The 23,624-nt window shown below is 38.2% G+C and overlaps 1 protein-coding gene across 1 annotated transcript in view; it reads left to right on the top strand.

Annotated features, from left to right (window-relative positions):
• LOC103067910 (solute carrier family 9 member C1-like) overlaps nt 1-23,624 on the top strand; it is a 133,749-nt gene that overhangs the window by 68,662 nt on the left and 41,463 nt on the right. Inside the window, exons 14-15 of the mRNA XM_088145101.1 lie at nt 4,817-4,936; nt 13,997-14,192. Coding sequence (XP_088001227.1) covers nt 4,817-4,936; nt 13,997-14,192 — 316 coding nt within the window. The remainder of the gene's footprint in view (nt 1-4,816; nt 4,937-13,996; nt 14,193-23,624) is intronic.

Below are 23,624 nucleotides of genomic sequence, written 5' to 3'. Positions count from 1 at the left end.
CAATGATAAATGACAAAGATCATAGCTAATGAAATATCTACATATTTTTCAATGAGTAAAGGTACCAGATAAAGATGTCCACTTTCTTTCTCCTTTACTATTGTTGATTGCTTTAGAAGTATTAGCAAATAAGCGTTGAAAAAATAAATACTAGGCATCAAGACTCAAGGAGAGGAATAAAAATATTATGCAGATGATGTACTATTATGTAACTGCAAAATGCAATAAGAGAACTGATGAAAACAAAGGTTTTTGTGAATTCTCAGGATACAAAATTAACATACAAAAAATAAATATATTAAACAAGGCATTTACTTCAAGAAGAAGAAAGCTTTGTGCAGAAAGGGTTGGGTTGCCAGACAACAAATATTTGGGATTGTATTTGACAGGCAGTAGTAAATTCTTTTTTTTTTTGTAATAACTTTATTAAATTTTTAAACAAGAAAGATAAAAACTAAAAAGAGCTAATATTTAAGAAAAGGGGAAAAAAAATAAAGAGAACAAAGCCAAAAGTACAGAAAGAAAAGGAAGAAAAAAGAAGCATAAAGAAATGATTTCTGATTTTCTTATACAACAGTTATAGTTATAGATTAAAATTGAACTCTTACTCTAGGGTTACAACATAAGTTTCATTTTTTCTATCTAATATTTTTCTAATCATCAAACCCATATATTATAATTTCATTTTTTTCTGTTTCACACAAAAAGTCCAAAAGGGGTTTCCAATCAGTATTTCCAAGCAGTGTCTCTAATCAAAGCTGTCAATTTAGCCATCTCAGCAAGCTCCATCATCTTCACGATCCACTCTTCCATTGTGGGTAATGTCACATCCTTCCACTGTTGAACATATAAAAGTCTCACTGCTGTTACGATGTGTAAAAACAAAGTTCCATGAGTTTTTTTCCAACTCTTTGTCATTCAGTCCCAAAAGGAACACCCCTGGCTCCAATTGTATTTTAATCTTTAACATCTTCTGAATTAATATATGTATTTGGATCCAAAATTGTTTAGCTTTTTTACATGCCCACCAATCATGACAAAAGTCCCCTCTTCACATTTCCAACATAGATTTGAAGTAACTTTATACATTTTAGACAATTTTTCCAGTGACAAATACCAACAATATATCATTTTATAAACATTCTCTTTAAGATTATAACAGAATATAAATTTCAGTCCTTTCATCCACATATTCTCCCATTGTTCCATTTATAAACAAAATGTTTGGCCCATTTTATCATACATTCTTTCACTTGTTCTTCTATTTCAAAACTCAATAACAGTTTATACATTTTAGCAATAACATGTTAATCATTTGTACATCATTCTGTTTCAAATTCATTCTTATGGTATTTAAAACCAAAAGTTCTTTTATGTACTTTAAATCTTTTTAATAATTGTACATAGAAAAAACATTGACACATACATCCTTCTAATGTCAAATCATCTCTTGATTTCATTTTGAATTGCCCCTGTGAAAATTCTAATATATCACCATAAGTTTACCATTTATGTTATCATTTGTCTTCTGTATTATGCTTCTTGTGGTGAAAGCCACAAAGGTATTTTCAGACACAATCTGGATTTATATCTACAGGTAGTCCTTGCTTAACAGCCATTCGTTCAGCGACCATTTGAAATAATGACAGTACTGAACGAAGGGACTTACAACCTGTGCCCAAAGTTATGGCCATTGCAGTGCCCCCGCAGTCACGTGATCAAAATTTGGGTGCTTGGCAGCCCACCCACACTTTCAACTGCAGGAGCACTTCAACTCCCCTGATCCGCCTATCTTCCCCCAATCTCTGCCCTTTTGGCCCCCTGCCGCCCTGCACTCTTCCATTGTGGGTAATGTCAAATCCCAGCTGACCTTCACCGCCATCTTCCTGCTCCTGCTGCTGACAAGGGATACCTGGCCTAGCTGCTGGGCCCCATGGGACTGGCTTTGCTCTGGGAAGAAGGGGAAAAGAGCCGAAAGCAGGCTTTCCCCCCCTTCTTTGCAGTACAAAGCCCTCTTTGGAGATCCTGGGAGGAGTGGGGCTTGCTTCACGCTGTGAAGAAGGGGGAAAAAAGACTGCTTTCGGCTCTTTTCCCGTTCTTCCCAGTGTGAAGCCAGCCCTGACCCCTCCCAGGAGCTGCAAAGAGAGCGTTGTGCTGGGAAGAAGGGGAAGAACTGAAAGCAGCCTTCCCCCCCCCTTCTTTGCAGCACTCCCTCTTGTCCCTGTGGGCTGGCTGAAAAACCAACATGCAGAAAGCCAAGTAGGATTTCGAGCCCTGGAGGATTTTCAGCCCCAGAGTGGAGAGGCTTCAGAAGCCTCTTGACTCGGGTTAAAATCCAAGCAGTTCTGAGGCCCTCATGCACCCGACCTGCACTACATCCCATGCACCCCCTCACTCCCTCATCCAGCAGCATCTGGGGCTTGCAACTTCTTGTTGGCTTCCCCACTGACTTGGTTGTGGGAAGCCAGCAGGAAATTGCCTCATCTAACGTCTGGGGAGTTCACTTAATGACAGCAACTAGCACTGCCAGGATTGCAGTCGCTAAGCGAAGCGGTCACGTGATAATTTGTTTAATGACTGCATCACTTAGCAACCTAAATTCCAGTCCCAATTGTGATTGTTAAGCAAAGACTACCTGTATTCCATTTTCTCAATATGGCCCACCTAACAAAATGATTTTTAAAGTCAACATTAATTTTAGCTTTATCATATTATAACCAGGCTACCGAAACCTGAAATCCTGTCCTTCTAGCTCCAATAATCTGTTTCTCAGCATCACCCACTCTTTCAGCCAAAGTAAACAGCAAGCTGCAAAGTATAATTTCAAATCAGGTAAATCCAAATCTCTTCTTTCCTTAGCATCTTGTAACACCTTATATTTGACTTGTGTTTTTTTCCCCTACCAGATAAATTTAGATACATCTTTCTACCACTGTTTAATTGGTACATCAGTTGTCAAAACAGGTATTGTTTGAAACAAAAATAACATTCTAGGCAAAACATTCATCTTAATCATAGAAATTCTCCATAACAATGATAACTGTAATATCTTAACATGTCTTTTTTAACTTCATTCCATGTCTTAACATAATTATTTTGAAATAATATACAGTTCATATTTGTCAAAGTAGCACACAAATATTTTACCTTTTTCTCAATATTGAAATCTGTTTTGTTCATCAATTGTATTTGATCTTGTGTCTTCATGTTTCTTGTTGGCATCTTTGTCTTCTATTTATTAATCTTAAAACCAGCTAATGTACCACATTCTTTTAATTTTCTCATTAGTAATTCAATCCCTTTTAAGGAATCTTCCAAAACCAACACCAGGTCATCTGCAAAAGCTCTCAACTTGTCTCTTTTCAATTTGCAATTTCAAAATAATTAAACCAGATTATGGAGGGAAATGTAAAAAGATTTTGAAAGGGGAATATTTAAAACTCTCCTGGTGAGGATCAATTGTGACTGCTAACATGAATATATTACCTACATTTTTTTTTCAAATAGTGTCAGTTTTAATCCCCCCAAAAATCTTTGGCAAAAAGTAGTTAATAAATTTATTTGGAAAGGAAGAAAAAAACCTGGAGTAAAATAAAATTTTTTACAAGGTTTGAGGTGGCTTGCTCTTCCAAATTTTATATTACTGTGAAGTTGTTTGACATGAATAATTGAATGGATAAAATCCCCAAACAGCAGAATGCCAATATTAGAAGGCCAATGTTAGCCTTCACAGGTATTTATGGCATAATGATACAAAAGAAGAAAAAACTTAAAATCACATATTTTAAGATAGAGCCTGATAAAAATATGGAATTCCACAAAGATAGTATGTTCAACAATCTTGACTTTATTCTCACTCTCAAATGCTTTTTATTCAGGAGATATTTATTGCAAGAAAAATATAATTACATATGTGGATATGATACATCCAAACTTAATTAAGGTTAAAGACACAGCAAGAATTATTTGGTGAAGGCCAAAATCTACCATGGTCGATGTATTTACAGATTTCTGGAAGAATAAAATGTGATCTTCAGAAAGAAGGCTTTTTAAGACATAATTTGAAACACAGAGAACCAAGACCACCTATTAGGACATACATACAAATTACTATTAAGATAAAACATAGAGAAGAACAAGTAAAAAACTGTATGATAAAATGGATGCAACATTTTAAACAAACAATTACAATACAACAATGGGATGACTTATAGAAAAAATAAAATTTACCCTATGCTATAATTTAAGGGAAATTGGTACAAAATGTTTTGCAAATGATACATAACTCCATCAATAATTACAAACATAAATAAATCATATAATAAAATGCTGGAAAGAAATACACAGCATTATTCAAAAATTAAAAAAAAAACTTTTTACTATGAATTGTTCCAGAACAAATAACTGAAAAAAAACCCCCAATTTATTAAGTTATATGCTGATGGATGTGAAGACACATTGCCAACTATATCAGATTGGGAAACCAAACTTGGGGAATATGCAGCAATAGTAAAATTAACAGTATATATTCAGAACAGAAGTTTGACTAAATTTAAGCAAGAATGGCTTCTGTATCACACAGAATATCAGTATCTGTATCATACAGAATATCATACAGGTATGTCACACAACAAGGCAAACCTAGAAACTACAGTTTTTAAGGGGGAAATAATTGACTCAAAGACAGTAACTAGAAACATTGTTTGAAAATACAGTATGTTCATGTTATCAGTCAGGTACAATGGAAGATATTGAGGATTACCTTGTATTTACATTTTCGCTTCTGTTTTCAAGTATATGCTTTTAATTATTCCAGGTTTATGAATATTCATGAAGTAAAAACATATTGGGAAAGCAAAGGCATGCTGGTCACAGTTAAGAAATGGCTATCTGAATGGGTTTACACTGTGAAAGAGGAACCTTCTAAGCCATCAAAGTTAGTATATATTAATGTATATTAAAATATCTATGAAGAAAAAATTAACATTTTTATATTATGAAGGTGATATATACACTGTTATATTCTAAGATTAGTAACTGGAATGCTGAATACAGTGATCAAGAACTACTGGGTCCAAGCACCCAGATTTATTGGAAATCAGCTTTTGTTCCAATTCAGCAAATATTTAGTCTCGAAATAGCAATCAGTTATAGAACGCCAGAAAAAAGGAACTGCAGCAAATTAAGTTCGAAATTGGAAACTCAATATCAGAAAGGCTAGTAGAGACCAGTACAGGTAGTCCCCAGTTTAAGAACGAGTTCTATTCCCAAGGTCTGTCCTTAAGTCGAATTTCTATGTAAGCCAGAACAGTATTATTGTATAAAACTGTATAAGTAGTATTGTGTAATTAACTTGAACTACTGTGTATTTAACTTGAATCATTGTGTATTTAACTCAAATTTTGCTACAGTTGGCTCTGTTCTGAACTATGGGTCGTCTGTAACCCGGGTGTTCTTAACCCAGGGACTACCTGTAATCAACTTCCAAGGCAGATTTATGAGAAAGATTGTGGAAGATTGGCTGGTGTGGGTCTTCCGGGCTGTGTGGCCATGTTCTGGAAGTCTTGTTTCCTAACGTTTCACCAGCACCTGTGACTGGCATCTTCAGAGTGCAGGAGCACAGACAGGAGCAGTTCTCTCTGTGCCCAGGGTGATGTGGCCCTTTTGTGGGTATTTATAGAGATCTGAGGGGGAAAGGGGTGGGTGGGGGGGGCTTGGGTTGCTGAGTGGCTGCTTGTTTTGGTGTCAGAATCTGTGTGTATCTTCCTGGGGATTAGGCAGGGTTTTTTCTTCTATTGAATTGCTAACAAGGGGCTGCTGGAGGTGATTAGCAAGTTCATTGAGTGAACTGTTCACACGTCCTGGTGGTTGAGCTGAGTTCCTTGACCTTTTGCAGGCTGTATTTTTCAGGATTGGTAGCCAGGTTTTGTTGATTTTTAGACTCTCCTCTTTTTTATTGAAACTGTGCTGGTGTTTGTGAATCTTAATGGCTTCCCGGTATAGCCTGGTATAGTGGCTGTTGGTGTTGTCCAGTATCTCTGTGTTTTCAAAAAGGGTTTTGTGTCCAGTGTGCTTGAGAGCATGTTCAGCTACTGCAGATTTTTCTGGCTGCGGTAGTCTGCAGTGTATTTTGTGTTCTTTTATCCTGGTATGGATGCTGCGTTTTGTGGTCCCGATGTATACTTGCCCGCAACTGCATGGTATGCGGTATACTCCTGCAGCGGTGAGGGGATCCCTTTTGTCTTTTGCTGATTTTAGCACTTCTTGTACTTTTCTGGTGGGTCTGAAGATTGTTTGGAAATTGTGTTTTTCCATCAGTTTTTCCATGCGGTCTATGACCCCTTTGATGTAGGGCAGAAATACTTTGTTGGTAGGTGGCTGTTTTTCTTCTTCAGTCGCATGTGGTTTTCTTGGTTTGATGGCTCTTTTTATTTCATTTTTGGAGTAGCCATTCGCTTGTAGGACCCAATTTAGGTGGTTAAGTTCAGAGTTTAGGAATTGGGTTTCGCAGATCCGATTGGCACGATCCATGAAGGTTTTGATAATGCCTCTTTTCTGACGTGGGTGGTGGTTGGAGTTTTTGTGTAGGTACAGGTCTGTGTGGGTGGGTTTTCTGTAGACTTTGTGTCCTAATTTGAGGTCTGGTTTGCGTATGACCAATGTGTCTAGAAATGGAAGTTGGCCGTCCACTTCTTTTTCCATGGTGAATTGTATATTGGGGTGGACGCTGTTTAGGTGGTTCAGGAACTTCTCTAGGTCTTCTTCATCCTGACTCCAAATTGCGAAGGTGTCATCCACAAATCGGAACCAGACTGTTGGGGTAACGGGTGTGGTTTCTAAAGCCCATTTTTCGAAATGTTCCATGTGGAAATTTGCTACGACTGGGCTCAGGGGACTTCCCATGGTGACACTGTCCATCTGTTCGTAGTACTCATTGTCCCATAGGAAGTAACTGGTTGTTAGGCAGTGTTGAAATAAAGCTGTGATGTCTTCTGAGAAGATCTGTTTGATGAGTGCCAGGGTGTCCCTCACTGGTACCTTGGTGAACAGGGAGACCACGTCAAAGCTGACCAGTTTGTCCGTGGGATTGAGTTTCAGGGTGCTGATTTTGTTGATGAAATGTCCTGAGTCTCTGATGTGGGCTGGAGTCTGTCCAACGTGGGTCTATAGAAGGGTGGCCAGATGTTTGGATAATTCATATGTTGGGGAGCCAATGGTGCTTACGATGGGTCTGAGTGGGATCAAGTCTTTGTGGATTTTGGGGAGTCCGTATAGTCTGGGTGTAAGGGCTTCTGTCTTGCTAATCCCCAGGAAGATACACACAGATTCTGACACCAAAACAAGCAGCCACTCAGTAACCCAAGCCCCCCCCCAAGTCCCCCCTTCCCCCCCCCTCAGATCTCTATAAATACCCACAAAAGGGCCACATCACCCTGGGCACAGAGAGAACTGCTCCTGTCTGTGCTCCTGCACTCTGAAGATGCCGGTCACAGGTGCTGGTGAAACGTTAGGAAACAAAACTTCGAGAACACGGCCACACAGCACGGAAGACCCACAACAGCCATAGTATCCCGGCTGTGAAAGCCTTCGACAATACATTGTGGAAGATTCTTAATATTCAGTTGCTCAGAGAATTGTGAAGCTGAAGATTGTGATTAGCTCTCATGATCAGTTTACAGTTCCAAGTAGTTTATTTGCAAGTTTTTACATAGATAAAAGACAAATGCAGAAATATATAAAGAAAAGAGGGAAAAAAAAACAGTGCAGAGAACAATATAGTTAAAGAAAGAAAAAAAAAAGACAAAGACATGACTTCCAACCTTCTTTACAGCAGTTACAAATAAACTCATTATCCCTTCTCCCTCATTTACATTACAATAATTCCTTCACCTGTTATTCAATGCTTTTGCAATAATCAAATCCAGAAATCACCATTTCATTTTTTCCCCATTTTCAGCAAAAAGTCCATAAAAGGTTTCCAGTCTTTTATAAAAGTATTTATTGTTTTATCCCTGACCAAACAAGCCAATTCTGTCATCTTTACAATCCATTCCTCCATTGTGGGTATTTCAATATTTCTCCATCATTGTTCATATAATAGTCATGCTGCAGTTCCCACATATAAAATCAGTCTTTTCTAATTGATTATAAGTCCCAATAAAAAAAGTTCTGGTTTCATCTTGATATTAATCTTCAAAATTCTTTGTACCATCATATGTATTTGTTTCCATTTTTTTTTTTTGCTCTTTCACAAGTCCACCATGCATGTTAAAATGCCCTGTCGTGTTTTTCACATTTCCAACATTGACTAGAAGTACCTTGAAACATCTGATACAATTTCTATGGTATCATATACTAATGGTACATCATTTTATAAAAATTCTCTCTTAAATTATAATACAATGTGAATTTGAGTCCTTTTATCCACATTCTCTCCCATTGATCTGTCTGTATATTATAACCAAAATTCTTAGCCCATTTTATCATGCAGTCTTTAACTTGTTCCTCTTCTGTTTCAAATTTCAACAAAAGGTTACATTTTTGCAATCACATGTTCATCACTTGTGCGCAATTCATTTTCAAATTCCATCTTATGTTGTTCAATCCCAATTACCTTTTTATCTGTATTAAATCTTTCTCTTAATTGTACATATGAAAACCATCAAAAACTAAATCCCTCTGCAGTTAATTGTTCTCTTGACTTTATCTTGTCCATCTTTCTGTATTAATAAGTCTTGATATGTTAACCATTTCTATTTGCCTGTTTCTTTTCTATAAAATTCTTCCTGTGCTGATACCAATAAAGGTATTTTCGGGTATAACCTGAGTTTATATTTATTCCATATCCTTAATATGGTGCTTCTCACATAATGATTTTTGAAATATACATTAGGTTTAACATACCATAAAAACCCATGCCAACCAAACCTCACATTATCTTCTAATTCTAGCATTCTTTTATTTCACAGCAAAATCCACTTTTTCATTCAAACCAAACAGCAGGCTGCAAAATACAATTTAAAATCAGGCAATCCTAATCCTCCTCTTTCTTTTGCATCTTGAAGAATTTTATATTTAACCCTTGGTTTCTTACCCTGCCATATAAATCTGGACATGCCTTTTTGCTATTCCTTAAAAGGCGAATTATTTTTCAAAATAGGTATTGTTTAAAATTAAAAACATCATTCTAGATAACACATTCATTTTTACCACAGAAATTCTTTCAATGATAATTGTAACTTTTCCCATCTTAATTAATCTTTCTTAATTTCACTCCATATCTTGACATAATTACTTTGAAATAACATACAATTCATATCAGCTATAATGCCCCATATTTTGCTTTTTTCTCAATCTGAAAACCAGTTTTTGCAATCAATTCTTTTTGATCTTCCATCCTCATATTTTTTGATAACATATTCGTTTTCTCCTTACTGATTTTAAATCCAGCTAATGCACCAAATTCCTTTAACTTTTCAATTAATATATCTATTCCTTCCATAGGATTTTTCAATGTTAAAACCAAATCATCCACAAATGCCCTTAATTTATATCTGTTTTGGTCTTCACTCTAGCTATTCTCTCATCTTATATCTCTATTCAAAACTTCAAGAGCCAGAATGAATAGGAGTGGCGAAAGCAGGCATCCTTGTCTTGTCCCTTTCTGTATTTCACAGGGTTTTGTCAATTCACCATGAACTATTATTTGTGCTGTTTGTGAAGTATATGTTTATTTCATCCATTTAATAAAACTTCCTCCATATTCCATATTTTCCAAAATTTTAAACAGGAAGGTCCTATTCAGCTTGTCAAATAGTTTCTCTGGATCAAGAAATATCAATGTTGCTTGTTTTTTATTATGATGTTTCAAATATTCTAATATATTAAAAATATTTCTAATATTGTCTCTTAACTGTCTTTTAGGCAAGAAGCCACATTGATCTTCATATATGAAATCTTGCAAGACACTTTTCATCCTTTCAGCTAGAATCATAGTAAATATTTTATAATCATTGTTCAGTAAAGTAATTGATTGGTTTTTTTTTTTTTTAATAAAGTCAGGTCTTGACCCTCTTCAGGAATTAGTACTATATTTGCACTTGTCCAACTTTCTGGTATCCTTCCCCTCTCCAGAATGGAATTCATCATTGTTTGAAGAGGTTATAACAATTCACCAAGTATTTATAATAGGAGGCTGGCACTCTGTCAGGGCCAGGAGCTTTCCCTATTTTAGTCTTTTTTAATAGCCTCACAGACTTCCCTTATTTTTTATAGGTCCATTCAACATCAGCTTTTGTTTATCCATTGTTTTTGGTAAATTTTGTTTCTTTAAATATTCATCCACTTTCGTTGGGGAAATTTCTTCTCCTTTATAAAGTTTTGTGTAATATTCATGGAATATTCTTTGCATATTTGCATTATCTGTTATTATAGCATTCCCATTTTGTAATTTTAATATTTTCTTCTCACTTTCTTTTCTCAGTTTATATGATAGCCATTGCCCTGGCTTTTTTGCCAACTCAAAATTCTTCTGTTTTGTAAAATTAATTTTTGTTTCCATTTCTTTAATAGTTAATATAGAAAGCTGGTGTTGTAGAAGTTTAATTTGCTGTGAGATATTTTTCCTCCCTGGAGACCTCTTTAATTTGTCTTTCATTTTTATCTCCATTAAAATCTTTTGCATCTTCTCTTTGTCTTTTCAGTTAACCATTTTGCTGTATGAATTGTCCTCTCATAAAGGCTTTACTTGTATCTCATACTACTTATGTCTGTGCCTTTATTTAAATTAATCTCAAAGAATTCTCTGAGCTTTTTTTTTTTTACAGTCCTCAATTATTCTTTTTGTAGCAAGGTTTCATTTAGCCTCCATCTGTAGCTTCTACTTTTCCTCTTATATATTAAAGTTACTGGGTTATGATCTAAAAAAGATTTTGGTAATATCTCTACTTTATTAGTAGATGTAGTGAGTTTCTTAGAAATCCAAAACGTATCTATTTTTGAGAAAGATTTGTGTCTTTCAGAAAAGTGCATACATTCCTTGGAATCACAATTTTTATGTGTCCATCTATCTATAAACTCAAAATTGGCCATCATTTCAAAAAATATTTTTGGCAATTTACCTCGTATTGATTTAATTCCTTTCACAGAGGTTCTGTCTTTTCGTGGGCAAAGCACTCCAGTCTCCCAAAAAACACCAATTTTCATAGGACAATTCTATCAGTTTTTCTATAAGTCACTTAAAAAATCTGGGTTTATTGTCATTTAGCATATATATATCCCATATATTGTAATTTTAGTTTCATTCCAATTAATTTCAACCGTTATATATCTGCTATGTTTGTCATTCATTATCAACTGGGTATATATACAAAGCAACTCCATTTTCCTTGGCTGTCCCTACCAATATAAATTTTTGTCCCAAATTTTTATGAATCAATTTTTTAAAATCTTTTTTTCTTATACGTGTTTCTTGTAGGCAAAAGGCATCTTTTTAAAATTTTTAAAATAATGAAATACTTTTCTTTCTTGAGAGGCATTTGCCCCATTTATATTCCAGGTTAGGCATTTAAAATCCATGTTTATTTTATAAGCTTAGAAAAGTCTATGCCAGTGGCACCCAATGTTGTGGTCTCTTCTTCATCTTCTTGCTGTATTTGTTGCATGATTCCCTCCTTTTGATCCAGTTGCACTTTCTCCATCTCCTCTTTGAACCTTTCATAAAAATATCTCACCTTTTGGACTGAGTTAAGTCAATATCTCTGTTGATTAAAAGTTAGAATTACTCCTTCCAGTTTATCTCAACAAAATGATATCCTCTTCGGTTTAAGTTTATCTGTCAAAAAGATATATTCTTTTCTCTTACAAATTGTTCTAATAGGTATTTCTTTGAGGACAATTACTTTGAATTATTTATCCTTAATTCAGTATTAAAATGGTCTCTTGTCTTCTTCCTAAGCATGCAAGTATATCTCTTGGTACTTTTCTTAATTTTGCATATCCTGTATTAATTCTATACACTTTGTCCCCTTCTGCATCCATATCTTCTTCATTCCATTCCAAAAATGTTGTTAGGGATTCTATAACTCTCTAATATCTTCACCAGGTTCCTCTGGAACTGTTCTATCTTAAACAAAATTCTTTTGTAATCCCAATAATGCCACATTGTCTAAATCCTTTTCCATCTCACAATTTATTATTTTTGTCTTATTTTCCAAAATTTCTATTTTTTCTTTGATTTGTTTAACCTCACTCATCTGTATTACAGATTCTTACAGTTTTTTAATTAATCTTTTCTTCCATATTTGTAAATCTTTTCTCCATTCTCTCTTCGAGGGTAGCCAGGTCTCTTTTGACTGATACAGGCACTGATGCAGTTACTGATGGTGTAACATTCTTCCCTAATTCTTCAAACATCCTTTGTAAGGACTCTGATATAATCCCTTTTTCTATTATTTGTTGTCTGTCTGTAAATGTTCCTCTCCTCCCTTCTGTAACTTTCGCTGCCTTTCTAGCAGTAGCCATTTCCCCCCCTAATTTGTAATCCAGAAAGGAGAAGTAAAGAATAAAAGAGTGACTTTTTTTTCTCTGTCAGTAACTCTTTAGTCCCTTTTGGCACTCCATACTTCTGTAGTTGCATGATCTTTTACAACTTCCTGTTTCCCTTCTTTCTCTACTTATCTCTTTGTTTAGCAAAGTCAGCCAAACTTCCTTAGCAAGTTTAAATAATCCTCTTTCTCACAGAAGTATGTTTTATGTATCTAATTAATTCAAAAGTACTTTAAATAAGGCAATATTCCAAATTTGACTGTCCCCTTAATTCATTTTTAACTTTCACATTAAAAACTGCTGGCAAGCTTTTTGGTTTTAATTTTTTAAAATTCTTTATAGTTGTATCCTTATTTTTTACTTTAATCTTTCCCACAGGTCAAAGGCACACTCAGTTGGGTGGCTTTGGGTGCTCTGATGCTTTGAAGGGCTCTTTATACTTTCAATTTTCTCCATCCAAAGTGCTTTAGAAGGTGGATTGGGCAAACCCAGTGTCCTTTAAACAGGCTTTGCTGTGAGCATGCTGTTTTCTCCCGCAGCTCCTGGCGCTCTATATTCATGAGTCACCTGCAGAGTCCCTCTGGATCCTGCGGGTTTCCTCGTGAGGAGCTGCCCTCCAGAGTTCAAGTGGGCAATCTCGCAGCTTTCTCTGTCTGCAGAAGCTCCATTAGCCTGGGTGCACCACCCGGCAGTCTTTGCCTCTGTGTCATCCCCAGTACATGGAGATGTGCTAGTCTGTCATGTTTCCACCCAGAAGTCCACTGGCTGTTGAATATCTTGACTATAACCCTCCTGGAATTAGTCCATATCCTTATGTATGTATTTAAATGAGGGGCAGAGTGGGGGGAGATTGATACAAGTTTTTTTCTCCTCAGCTGGATAATGTGCTTCAAAACAATATGTTGGGAGGATGCCCATGGTGGGTTCCCCTCTCTGATTATTTCACAACAACTACTCTTAAAGAACAGTTCTGAGTATGGGGGCTACCAGCCCCTTCCAAAATACATTCTTACAATTTCTCCTCCAGGCTGAGGAGGCAGCAGTGATAGCAATGGATAGAAGAAAGGTACTGGACTAAAGTTAGGATGTTGAGAATCCCAAAATGCATTGAAATTCCTTGATGAGGCCAAATGGAATTCATAAGAGTTACACTACTCCCCATTTTTCTTATTCTCAGACATAGGAATAACTACTGTTAGCAGAGGAAACAGAGAATAACTCTCTTGTACTTTCTTTGATCTCAGTAATTTGAGTTCACATGTCTACTTGGCATCTTTAACTGTTCATAAAATTGCAGAGTTGGACTCTTGTTGAATTATTCTCTCAGAGCAAGGTTCTTGGACAATGTTGATTACAAGCCACATATGATTTTAAGAAACGAAAAGTAATATTTTCTGGATATTTAAATGACTGTTACTAATTGCATGTCTAACTTTTTTTCACTTTAAAGAAACAAGTTTATGAAAATGTGCCACCAAATAGTGTCAATGGAGGAATTCGAATATATAAGTGGCATGATAACCTGTTTGAACTGTTTTCCAATTGCACTTTACTTTATACTTCCTAGTGCTTCACCATTTATTCCACAACTAAAATTGTGCAACTACTATTTTCTGAGTTTGTACATATTGGAAGCTATATTGAAGGTACAGACTATATAAAGTAATGATATGTTTCTTAATAATAATGTAAATAAATATGCCTGCTATATGTTCAATAACTGAAATGTGAATTTTTGGATTGTTTGTAATAGAAAAGCAGGTTAGAAATGTTATAAATAAATGTTATCAGAAAAGTGTGAATGTGAAACCCTAGTTTTTTTTTTTTAATAAATATGAAACATAGTGCTATCACATTTTCAGTATTTGTAGTAATTGCTTTTCTAAAATTAATATCCTGCCTTTTGCTGAAGTTTAATTCAAGCATTGTGTGTGATTTTTACCAAACAGGTAATTAGCCATATGAAACAATTGCGTTTTCTTTATGTGTAGAGAGTAAGGGAAATGGAATGGTAAGCGGGAAAAATACAAGAACCATTACCTAGGAAAGAGGGGCTGAAATATTTTTTTAAGTCCAGAGCAACAAAATAACAACTTGCAAGACTGATGTCAGTCCCACTAGGTAGGTTAGACCAGGAAATCAGCTCCAAAGGAAGGCTAAAACTACTTTTACTGAGATGGGCTATAATAACAGAACCTTCTACAGTATGGGAGGAAATTCACATACAATATCAGCAGTCCTTCTCACATATATACACAGTTCAATCAATAAATTTACTATTGTGACCACAGGTCATAACAATATGACATAGCAGAAAAGAATAAAATTGGTTATAATAGTAAAAAAACAACAAAGAAGAACACATACAAGAGAATTAAGATTCAACCAGTACTACAACTGGGAGCTTAAAATTTCATTTCTAAGTTTAAAAGAAACCATGGCAAAGGTGGTGACCTGATTGCTAATAATTGGAATTGTGCCTGTGAGAAGGTAGTTTGGTTGTTCAGTATCCTACCCCTTAAATTTGTTTATCATCAGCGTAATGTCCTCCACAATGTCCTCCAGGCATTGTGTTCCACTGGACATTTACAAAATTTCCCTTTGAGGTAAGCAGAGGATATGGTCTGAAGTTAAAGAGATGTACCGGCTTATGTCCATTTGTTCAGTGACTGTTCAAAGTTATGACAGTGCTGAAAAAATGGATGTACGACTGGTCCGTGGAGTTCCAGCCATTGCAGGACCCCATGTGGTCAAGTGATAGCAATCCAGATACCCAGCTCACAATTATGATGTTGCAGGGAGCTGCAGTTGCGTGATTGCCGTTTGTGACCTTCTCTGCTGGCTTTCTATAAGCAAACTCAATAGGGAAGCTAGCAGGGAAGGTTGCAAGTCGCTCCTGCTTTTTCTCCTGCACACATCATCCCCCTTCCCATGCACATCCTGTGCTAGCCCTTCCAGGGCCTCCCCTGGCCACCTACAACTCATACACATCCTGTGCTGACCCTCCCAGGCCTTCCCCAGCCTCCTGTGACTCGAGCGTGGCCTGCGCCAACCCTCCCTGGCCTTCTGCAAGACCTGCACCAGCCCTCCCACAACTCACACCAGCCTACACTGGCCCTCCCCCAGCCTCCCACAACTCATGCATGACCTGTGCTGGCCTCCCAGGCCCTACCCCATGGCATCCCTGCGCTCCTTACCTGGGACTCCCGCCTCTTCCCACTTAACGTGCGTCTTGGGTTTAAAACAGCAACCAGGACTGCCCTGGGATTGCTGTTGCTAAGTGATGCAGTCACGTGACGTCACGCTTTATGACCACATCGCTTAGCAATGGCAATCTCAGTCCCAGCTGCCATTATAACATGAAGACTACCTGTAAAAGCTTGCCTTAATGAAGCATAATGTTAACCAGATACCAGGAAAGGCTTCTATGTTTCTTATAGTGGTGGTATCAAGATGAAAACTTTGAAGACTGTACCATAATAATGTCTCTACAGTCTTCCTGTTCAAAAACCTTATCTCTGACGTTTTCACTTCTCTAAGAACTAAGTTCCCCTTATGCAAGAAACAGTTTAACAGTGGGATTCTTGGAAGTTTCTAATTTTGTATAGTTTCTTAATAATGCAAGGTGAATTCTAACAGAGATTAAGGATAGCCCCACTTTCATTCTAAGATAGGCAGTAGGAGTTCCCTAAGGGAGGCCCCAAATCTTCCTTAGAACCAAGTTGGCACAAAGCTGCATCATGGGGTCAGAAGAGGGCATTGGTCAACCCACCTCTAATTTCTAATTACTAGTTCTGATCAAATTGGGGTGTTAGAGACCCAACACAAATTGAGGTGTTGTGCCTTTAAGTTGAAAAGCCTAGCAAAAGACCTTGTGCCTCCTAGAAAATAGCCCCCTAAAATAGAGGTTCATCTGTCAACCAGAGTTCCATGGAAAAGGCCATTGGGAGACTGCTCCCTCTGCTTCCTAGACCAAACTTCCTAGGAAAGGGGATTGCTGTATCTGTTTACTTTGGCCAGAGAAGGAGCAGCTGCAGAGAACTTTTTTTAACCTTGTCATATAGAATACTCAGAACCTAATAATAGTTGACCTGGAGTAGAGACTGAAAGGCAGTATATTCTGGCCATAACCATTTATTGGTTGTGGCAATTCTATCCCTATCCATTTGCCAATAGAAAAAGTGACACATTCAAGACAAAGCTTTAGGAAGATAATATCAGTACAGCATGAATTTGATTGATCAATCAGTACTATTATATTGATCACCACTCTTTCTGACCTTGAAGAGTCTTGTCTTTTTAGATTGGGAGCATGCCTGATTTTTTTATTTGATTTAAGCTGCTTTGGCAAGCACTGCCTGTTAATTCATCTGTGTGATGTACAGAGACCACAATGAAAAGATTGGTTACTATTCTTGAATTCTTAGACATTAAAAGAGGATGGCTGATTGATCTAAGAGATTATTAACTCCTTGAGAGAAGAAATGGTATTAGTGTTTAAGAGGAGTCACTTGGGCTACTTCTACTTCTGAGGAAAGTGATAGATAACTTGGATAAAAGGCTTGAATAGGTAGTTGGTGAATTATACCAGAAATTTGTGAATGGCATTTATTTTCTGGATCAATTTCACTGCAATTTTAGACATTGTTTTGAGACAGAAACTGTTAGTTTCACTTGGGCATGATCTTTGCCAAAAAAGGGGAAATATAACCCTTTTTATTTTCTTACATTTTCAGTACCTTTTGATCATAACGTTCTTCTGAATGTCTGTGATGGGAATTGGAAACACTATTTTATAGCAGTTCTGCTGTAACAGAATCATAAAACCATAGGGTTAGAAGGGACTTGGAGGTCTTCTAGTCCAACCCTCTGCACAGTGCAGGAATCCTCATACCACCCTGGACAAATGGTTGTCCAATCTTTTCTTTAAAACTTCCAATGATGAGGCACCCATGACCTCAGGAGTAGGCTGTTCCCCTGCTTAATAGCTCTCACAGGAAATTCCTTCTTATTTTATATTTGGATTTCTCACAGTAAAGTTTCCACCCAATTGATCTTCTTACTTTCATGTGCTGTGGAGAATAAATCCACACCTTCTTCCCTGTGATATCCATTAACATACTAGAAGACTACTATCATGTTTCCCTTTAGCTTTCTCTTCTTTAGACTAAACATGCCAAATTCCTTTCACTGCTCTTTGTAGGATTTAGCCTCCAAGCACCTTACTATCTTTGTTGCTCTTATTTGTACTCTTTCCAGTTCCTCAGTGTCCTTTTTGTATTGTGACCGGAACTGGCCAAAGTATTCCAGATGTGGTCTGACCAGTGCAGCATAGAGTGGTACTATCACTTACTGTGATTTTGACTCTCTACCTCTAATGATGCAGCCCAGAATTGCATTGGCTCTTTTGGCAGCTGCAGCACATTGCTGGGTCATTCTTAATCTGTGGTATACCAGGACACCCAGATTCTTTTCACAAGTACTACTGCTAAGCCAGTTACTGCCTATCTTGTGTATGTTTTTTCTTACCAAAGTGCAAAACCTCCCATTTCTTACCATTGAACATTTTGTTAGACAGGGCCCAGTGTTCAAGTCTATCAGGATCCTTTTGAATCTTGAGCCTGTCTTATAGAGTGTTAACAATCCCTCCTAACTTTGTGTCATCTGCATATTTTATGAGCATCCCTTCTATTCCCTTATCTAAGTAATTTATAAAGATGTTGAAGAGTATTGGGCCTATGACAGAACCCTGAGGTATCCCACTGCACATCTCATTCTATGTGAACACGGACACATTAAGGACATGTGTTGGTTATGGTTGTTCAGCTAACTATAAATCTATCTGGTAGTGAGACCATCCATCCACAATGTTCCAGTTTATCAAGAAGGTGACTGTGGGATACTTTATCAAACACCTTATGGAAGACTAGGTACAGTACAGCCACAGCATTCCCTTGATCAAGTCACATTGTCAAAGAAAGCAAAAAGATTTGGCTAGCATGGCCTGTTTTTAACAAATCCATGCTGGCTTCTGGTAATCACCCTGTTCATTTCTAAGTGGTTACAAACCCACTGCTTGATTAGTTTTCCTAGGATTTTCCCAAGTATTGATGTCAGGCTGGTTGGTCTGTAGCTTCCTGGGTCCACCTTTTTCCTTTTTTAAATACTGGAACAACGTTGGTTCTTCTCCAATCTTCTGGCAATTCTCTTGTGTTCTAAGATTTCTCAAAGATTTCAGTCAGCGGCTCTGAGATGACGTCCACCAGTTCCTTTAACATCCTGGGATATAATCCATCTCGTCTAGGAGAACTGAATTCATTCAGAGCAACTAGGTGTTGTCTCACCAATTCCTTACCTATTTTGATCTTCATTTATCTTCTGCTCCTCACAGTATCACTTCTGACAAGTTGGACTGGGTTTTTTTCCTTTTGTGAAAAGACATATGCAAGGTAGGAAATAAGCATTTCATCTTTTTCCCTGTTGTCTGTCACTCATCTTGCCATCTTCTCCAAACAGTGGGCCAAGTTTCCTTGATTTCCTCTTGTTCCAGACAAACCTAAACAATCCTTCTTTGTTATTTTTAGCATTCATAGCAAGCCTTTGTTCATGCTGAGCCTTAGCCTTCCTGATCCCATCCTTGCCGATTCAGGCTATTTCCTTATATTCTGCTTTTGTTGATGTGATTGAATTTCCTCTTGCAATTTCTTATTCTGTGACTAGAATGGAAATATTTAGTGCACAAATGGATATTCTTAATGAGGGATTGGAATTCTGGTTAAAAGTTTTCATGAACATTGGAACTATTAGATAATAGCTTATGCTATTTTTAGTCCTGTGATTATAGGAAAATGCAGATGTCAATCCACAGTCATTACTGTGTACCATCCTCCCTGCTGCACAGTGTCCTCCTTGCCTAAGCTGCTGGATTCCATCGATGGGATGGCAATAGAGTCCCCAATACTGTTGATGCTTGAGGATTTTAATCTGTCACCTGGTGATGTTGAGTCCAGGACGGCTCAGGAGTTCATGGCCTCCATGGCAACCATGGACCTCCATGGCAACCTGTCCCAAGTCATTGATGGTCCAATGCATACTGGAGGTGGCACACTAGATCTGATATTTGTCTTGGGGCAATTGAGGTGTGATCTGGAGGACATTAACATCAGTTTGTTGCTGTGGACAGATCACTCCCTGGTTACCTTTCAGCTGACTGGTGCCACCCCTCCCCACAAGGAGACAGGGCCCTTTCAATCAGTCCCCCCCAGGTGATTGATGGACTCACTGGAGTTCCAGGGAGGGCTTGGGGTTTTCCCTGAGGATCTGGTGAGCAATTTGGATAAGGCCTAGTCACTACCTGGAATGGATGGGCAGCTGGGGCCTTGGATTATATTGCTCCTATGTGGCCTCTCCCTGTGTGTTCATCCTGGAGTGCACCTTCATTTATTGAGCAGTTCTGGGAGATGAAGCGCTTGAAGAGATGCCAGGAGCACCATTGGAGGAAGGCTTAAAGCGAGTCTGACCAGACACAGGTAAGAGCCCATATTAGGGATAATCTTGTGGCAGCAAGGACGACAAAACAAAAATATTTCCCTGTCCTTATTGCATCTGCTGATAGCTGTCCAGCAGCCCTGCTTAGGGTCATCTGGACCCTATTGGGTAGGGAGGGCCCCTCAGAATATCTTTTGGACCTCTGTGAGGATTATTCAGGCTATCTGGCAGATCAAACCACTCAGATTCACTCTGCCTTGGACTCTGCCTGAGCAAGGCAGGCTGAGATGCCTGAGCCGTGATCTGGTGTGATGTGGGATAAGTTTGAGCCAGTGATTCCTGAGGAAATAGAGAGGGCTCTCTATGCTGTCAGCCACCTGTTTACTGGGATCCACATCCCTGCTGGGTCATGAAAGTGGCCAGGAAGGTGATTCACAGTTGGGTCCGTGCTGTAGAGGTGGCCTCTTTGATGGAAGAGGTGGTATGCCCAGCCTTGAAAGAGGTGGCGGTGCACCCCATCCTCAAGAGGCTGTCCTTGGACCCAACAGTTTTTGACGATTGACCAGTCTCCTACATTGAATTCCTGTGATTTTAAACCCTTATCATACTGCCTTTTCTGTTCTTCACTGGCTGTTTCTGAATGTTTTTGGGCAATGTGTCCTAGTGCCCTTAACTTGTTTCTCTGGATTAATACATATCCTATTAAACTCTTTCAGTCAGACCATCTGCCTGGGGATGATAGCACTGGTACCCATTCCCTTTATCCCTAAATCAGTGTAAAGATATTTAAGCAGGGCTGACTGAAAATTAGATCCTTGGTATGCCTATCCTACTAAAGATTTTGACCAGTTCCTCTGCTATTCTTTTAGCTGTCACATTTCTTGATGGCATTGCTTCCAGAAAGCGAGTTGCATAGTAACATACAACTAGAATATATTCATTGCCTTTACTGGATCGGGGGAGAGGGCATACAATATCTATGGCTATTTTAGAAAAGGGAGTGGGAATTAAGGGCACTTTCTCCAATGGAATTTTATCTTGTTCCCCTATTAGTTTCACTAGTTGACAAACGGGTAAGGATCTACAGTAATAGGCCACATCTCTACTAATCCCTGGCCAATAAAATCTGTCTAATATTCTAAATGCTATACAATCTCTACCCCTATGTCCAGGCCATGGATTTTCATGGGCTAGATCCAATATAGCCATGCAGTATTCCTGGGGAACTATTTGTTCCTTTGTATATGGATGAAGCCTAATTTGAAACAGCAATACTGATTTTTCTTGGAATCTGAGTGATGTTTCCGTTTCCCTCCTGTGCTGCTGTTAACCAACAGCATTTTAAGGTAGGATCCTTCTTTTGTAAGGGCCCTAAATCAGTTTCTCATTTAGGAATGTCTTTCCCTATGGGTTTGCCTCTGGCTTTATCAGCCTTTTGTAATACTTTCTCCCTTCTAGGGCATTCCAATTCCCCTATTGAATCGGCATGGATGGGAAGGATCCCAGGTTCCTTCCCATCCTGCTTCTGCTCCTTCTTCACTTCTGTCTTAGACTGGACTATTGTGGTTATTCCCACTACTTTTCCTTCCTCCCTGAAACCCTTTGTTTGAATCTAACCCTTGGCAATTGGAAAATCTGTTCTAATCACCAGGTTACATGGTAATTTAGAGATTACCCCTACCACCATTACCTATTCATTTCCCTTTGCCTGTATTCTGGCTTTAACCAATGGGACCAGCTCAATCTGCCCAAACACACGTGTGAGAGGCTCTTTTCCCATATATACTGCCTTTTTTTTACTAAGTAAGGGCGTATTAAAGTCCTACACCTGGTATCTACCAGGCCTCTGACAGTCACCCCTTTAACTTTTGCTAGATTGCTAGTGTGGGTCTTCCGGGCTGTGTGGCCGTGTTCTGGAAGTTTTGGAGGAAACAAAACTTCCAGAACACGGCCACACAGTCCGGAAGACCCACACCAGCCATCGTATTCTGGCTGTGAAAGCCTTTGACAGTACATTTTGCTGGATTGTAATTTTGCTCCCCAGAAGTGCTTGCACCACTGCAGACTTTGCTTTTTCCTCTGGTTTTTACAGTCTTTGGACAAATGTCCACTTTTCCCATAATTGTACCAACCACAGGTCTCTCTTCCCAGTGTATTCCTTTCATTTGGGCAGGAGCCAAAGGCTTCTTTACACCTTTCTCCTTCAATCCTTCCCATTCTTTATGATTCTTACTTTCTAACACAGGTTTTCTTATTCTCCTTTCTCCTTCTGTATCTCCCAATCATCTTCTGCCTTTTTGCTGCCACGTAAGCCCCAGCCAATTCCACTGCCCCTTGGCTTGTTTCTGGGTGGTGCTCCTGCACTCAAAATCTCCCTTTGGCAGGGAGTATATATAGAAACTGTTACTTCTTCTACCACTTTTTTTTTGTTCCTTTCATCTGGCCTCAATAATTTCCTAACTAGGTCTTCCAGTCTCACCCACAATTCATGAACCTCTTCATGTTTGTCATAAGTGTAACTCCTAAACTGCTGCTGATAAATATAAGGAACTACATCATTTTAGTGTAGGATTATCTCTTTAACATGATAATAATCAGTTACTTCCCTAGCTAGAAAACTGTTATAAGCCCTTACAACTTTTCCTGCTATACTGGTAGCCAGCTGGGCCACCCATTCACTCTTAGGCCATTTACAAGAAGTAGCAATCCTTTCAAACATAGTAAAATAGGCCTCTATATCGTCTTCCTTGGTTAATTTAGGAATTTTGATATCTTTGGGACTACTTTCCCTCCCTATATGTTGAGGAAACCCTAGAGGTGAGTGTGCCCCTCCTGGAGGCTAGACTCCTTTAATTAGGTCTATCAGCCCTCTAAACGTCTCTCTTCTAGCCTCTCTCTCAATCTTTTCCCATTCTAACCTACCCTTCCTCTCTGTCTCCCTCCAGATCCACTCTTCCTCTTTTTTAATTAATTGAAGCCTATCTTCTTGCTGTTGCCTCAACATTTCTGATATGATATTGGCTCAAGTATATGGGCCTAGCCCCTTTTCTGGATGTTCTACCTTTTTCTTTGTTTTAACTACAGACTTAGGCTGGACACCTGTCTCTACCCAAGTAGTAGCCTCCTCTGAGGAGAAGCAGCCCCTTCTACCTTTTCTATCCCTATTTGTTTGGTGTAGGCTGTAGTGACAGGCCTGGTTTTTGTAGCCAGAATGCTGGCTATTGCCTACAAAGTCTGAGGTTTACGAGGGCCAAATTTTCTTCCTTTAGCACATAAGGCTTTTTTACTTCTCATGTACAGTATTCCTTGAGTCTGAGACAATCCCACGGCTACCACCAATTGTCACATGTTCTTTTTTAAACCATACCTAATCAGATTGACCCAGACCCAGGAAACCACTGGGCCAGGCGGTTTCTTTATATCTCCCTATAAGGGATGGGGAGACTTTTTATTTTGTAAAACAAAGGTATAAAAGTGATGTGTGTAACTTACAAATATATATGTGAGTGCTTCTTATTACTTCTATCCTATCCTATATTTTAGTTCTATTACTGTTACTACTATGCTATTCCTATGACCATTACAATTTT

Source organism: Python bivittatus, unplaced genomic scaffold (assembly GCF_059951505.1).
Source record: "Python bivittatus isolate LINGU-HERP-01145 unplaced genomic scaffold, Pbiv_v1 ctg000480_np1212, whole genome shotgun sequence".
NCBI classification, from domain to species: domain Eukaryota; kingdom Metazoa; phylum Chordata; class Lepidosauria; order Squamata; family Pythonidae; genus Python; species Python bivittatus.
The sequence above is the reverse complement of the archived record's forward strand: the minus strand, read 5'-3'. Positions and strand labels throughout refer to the sequence as shown.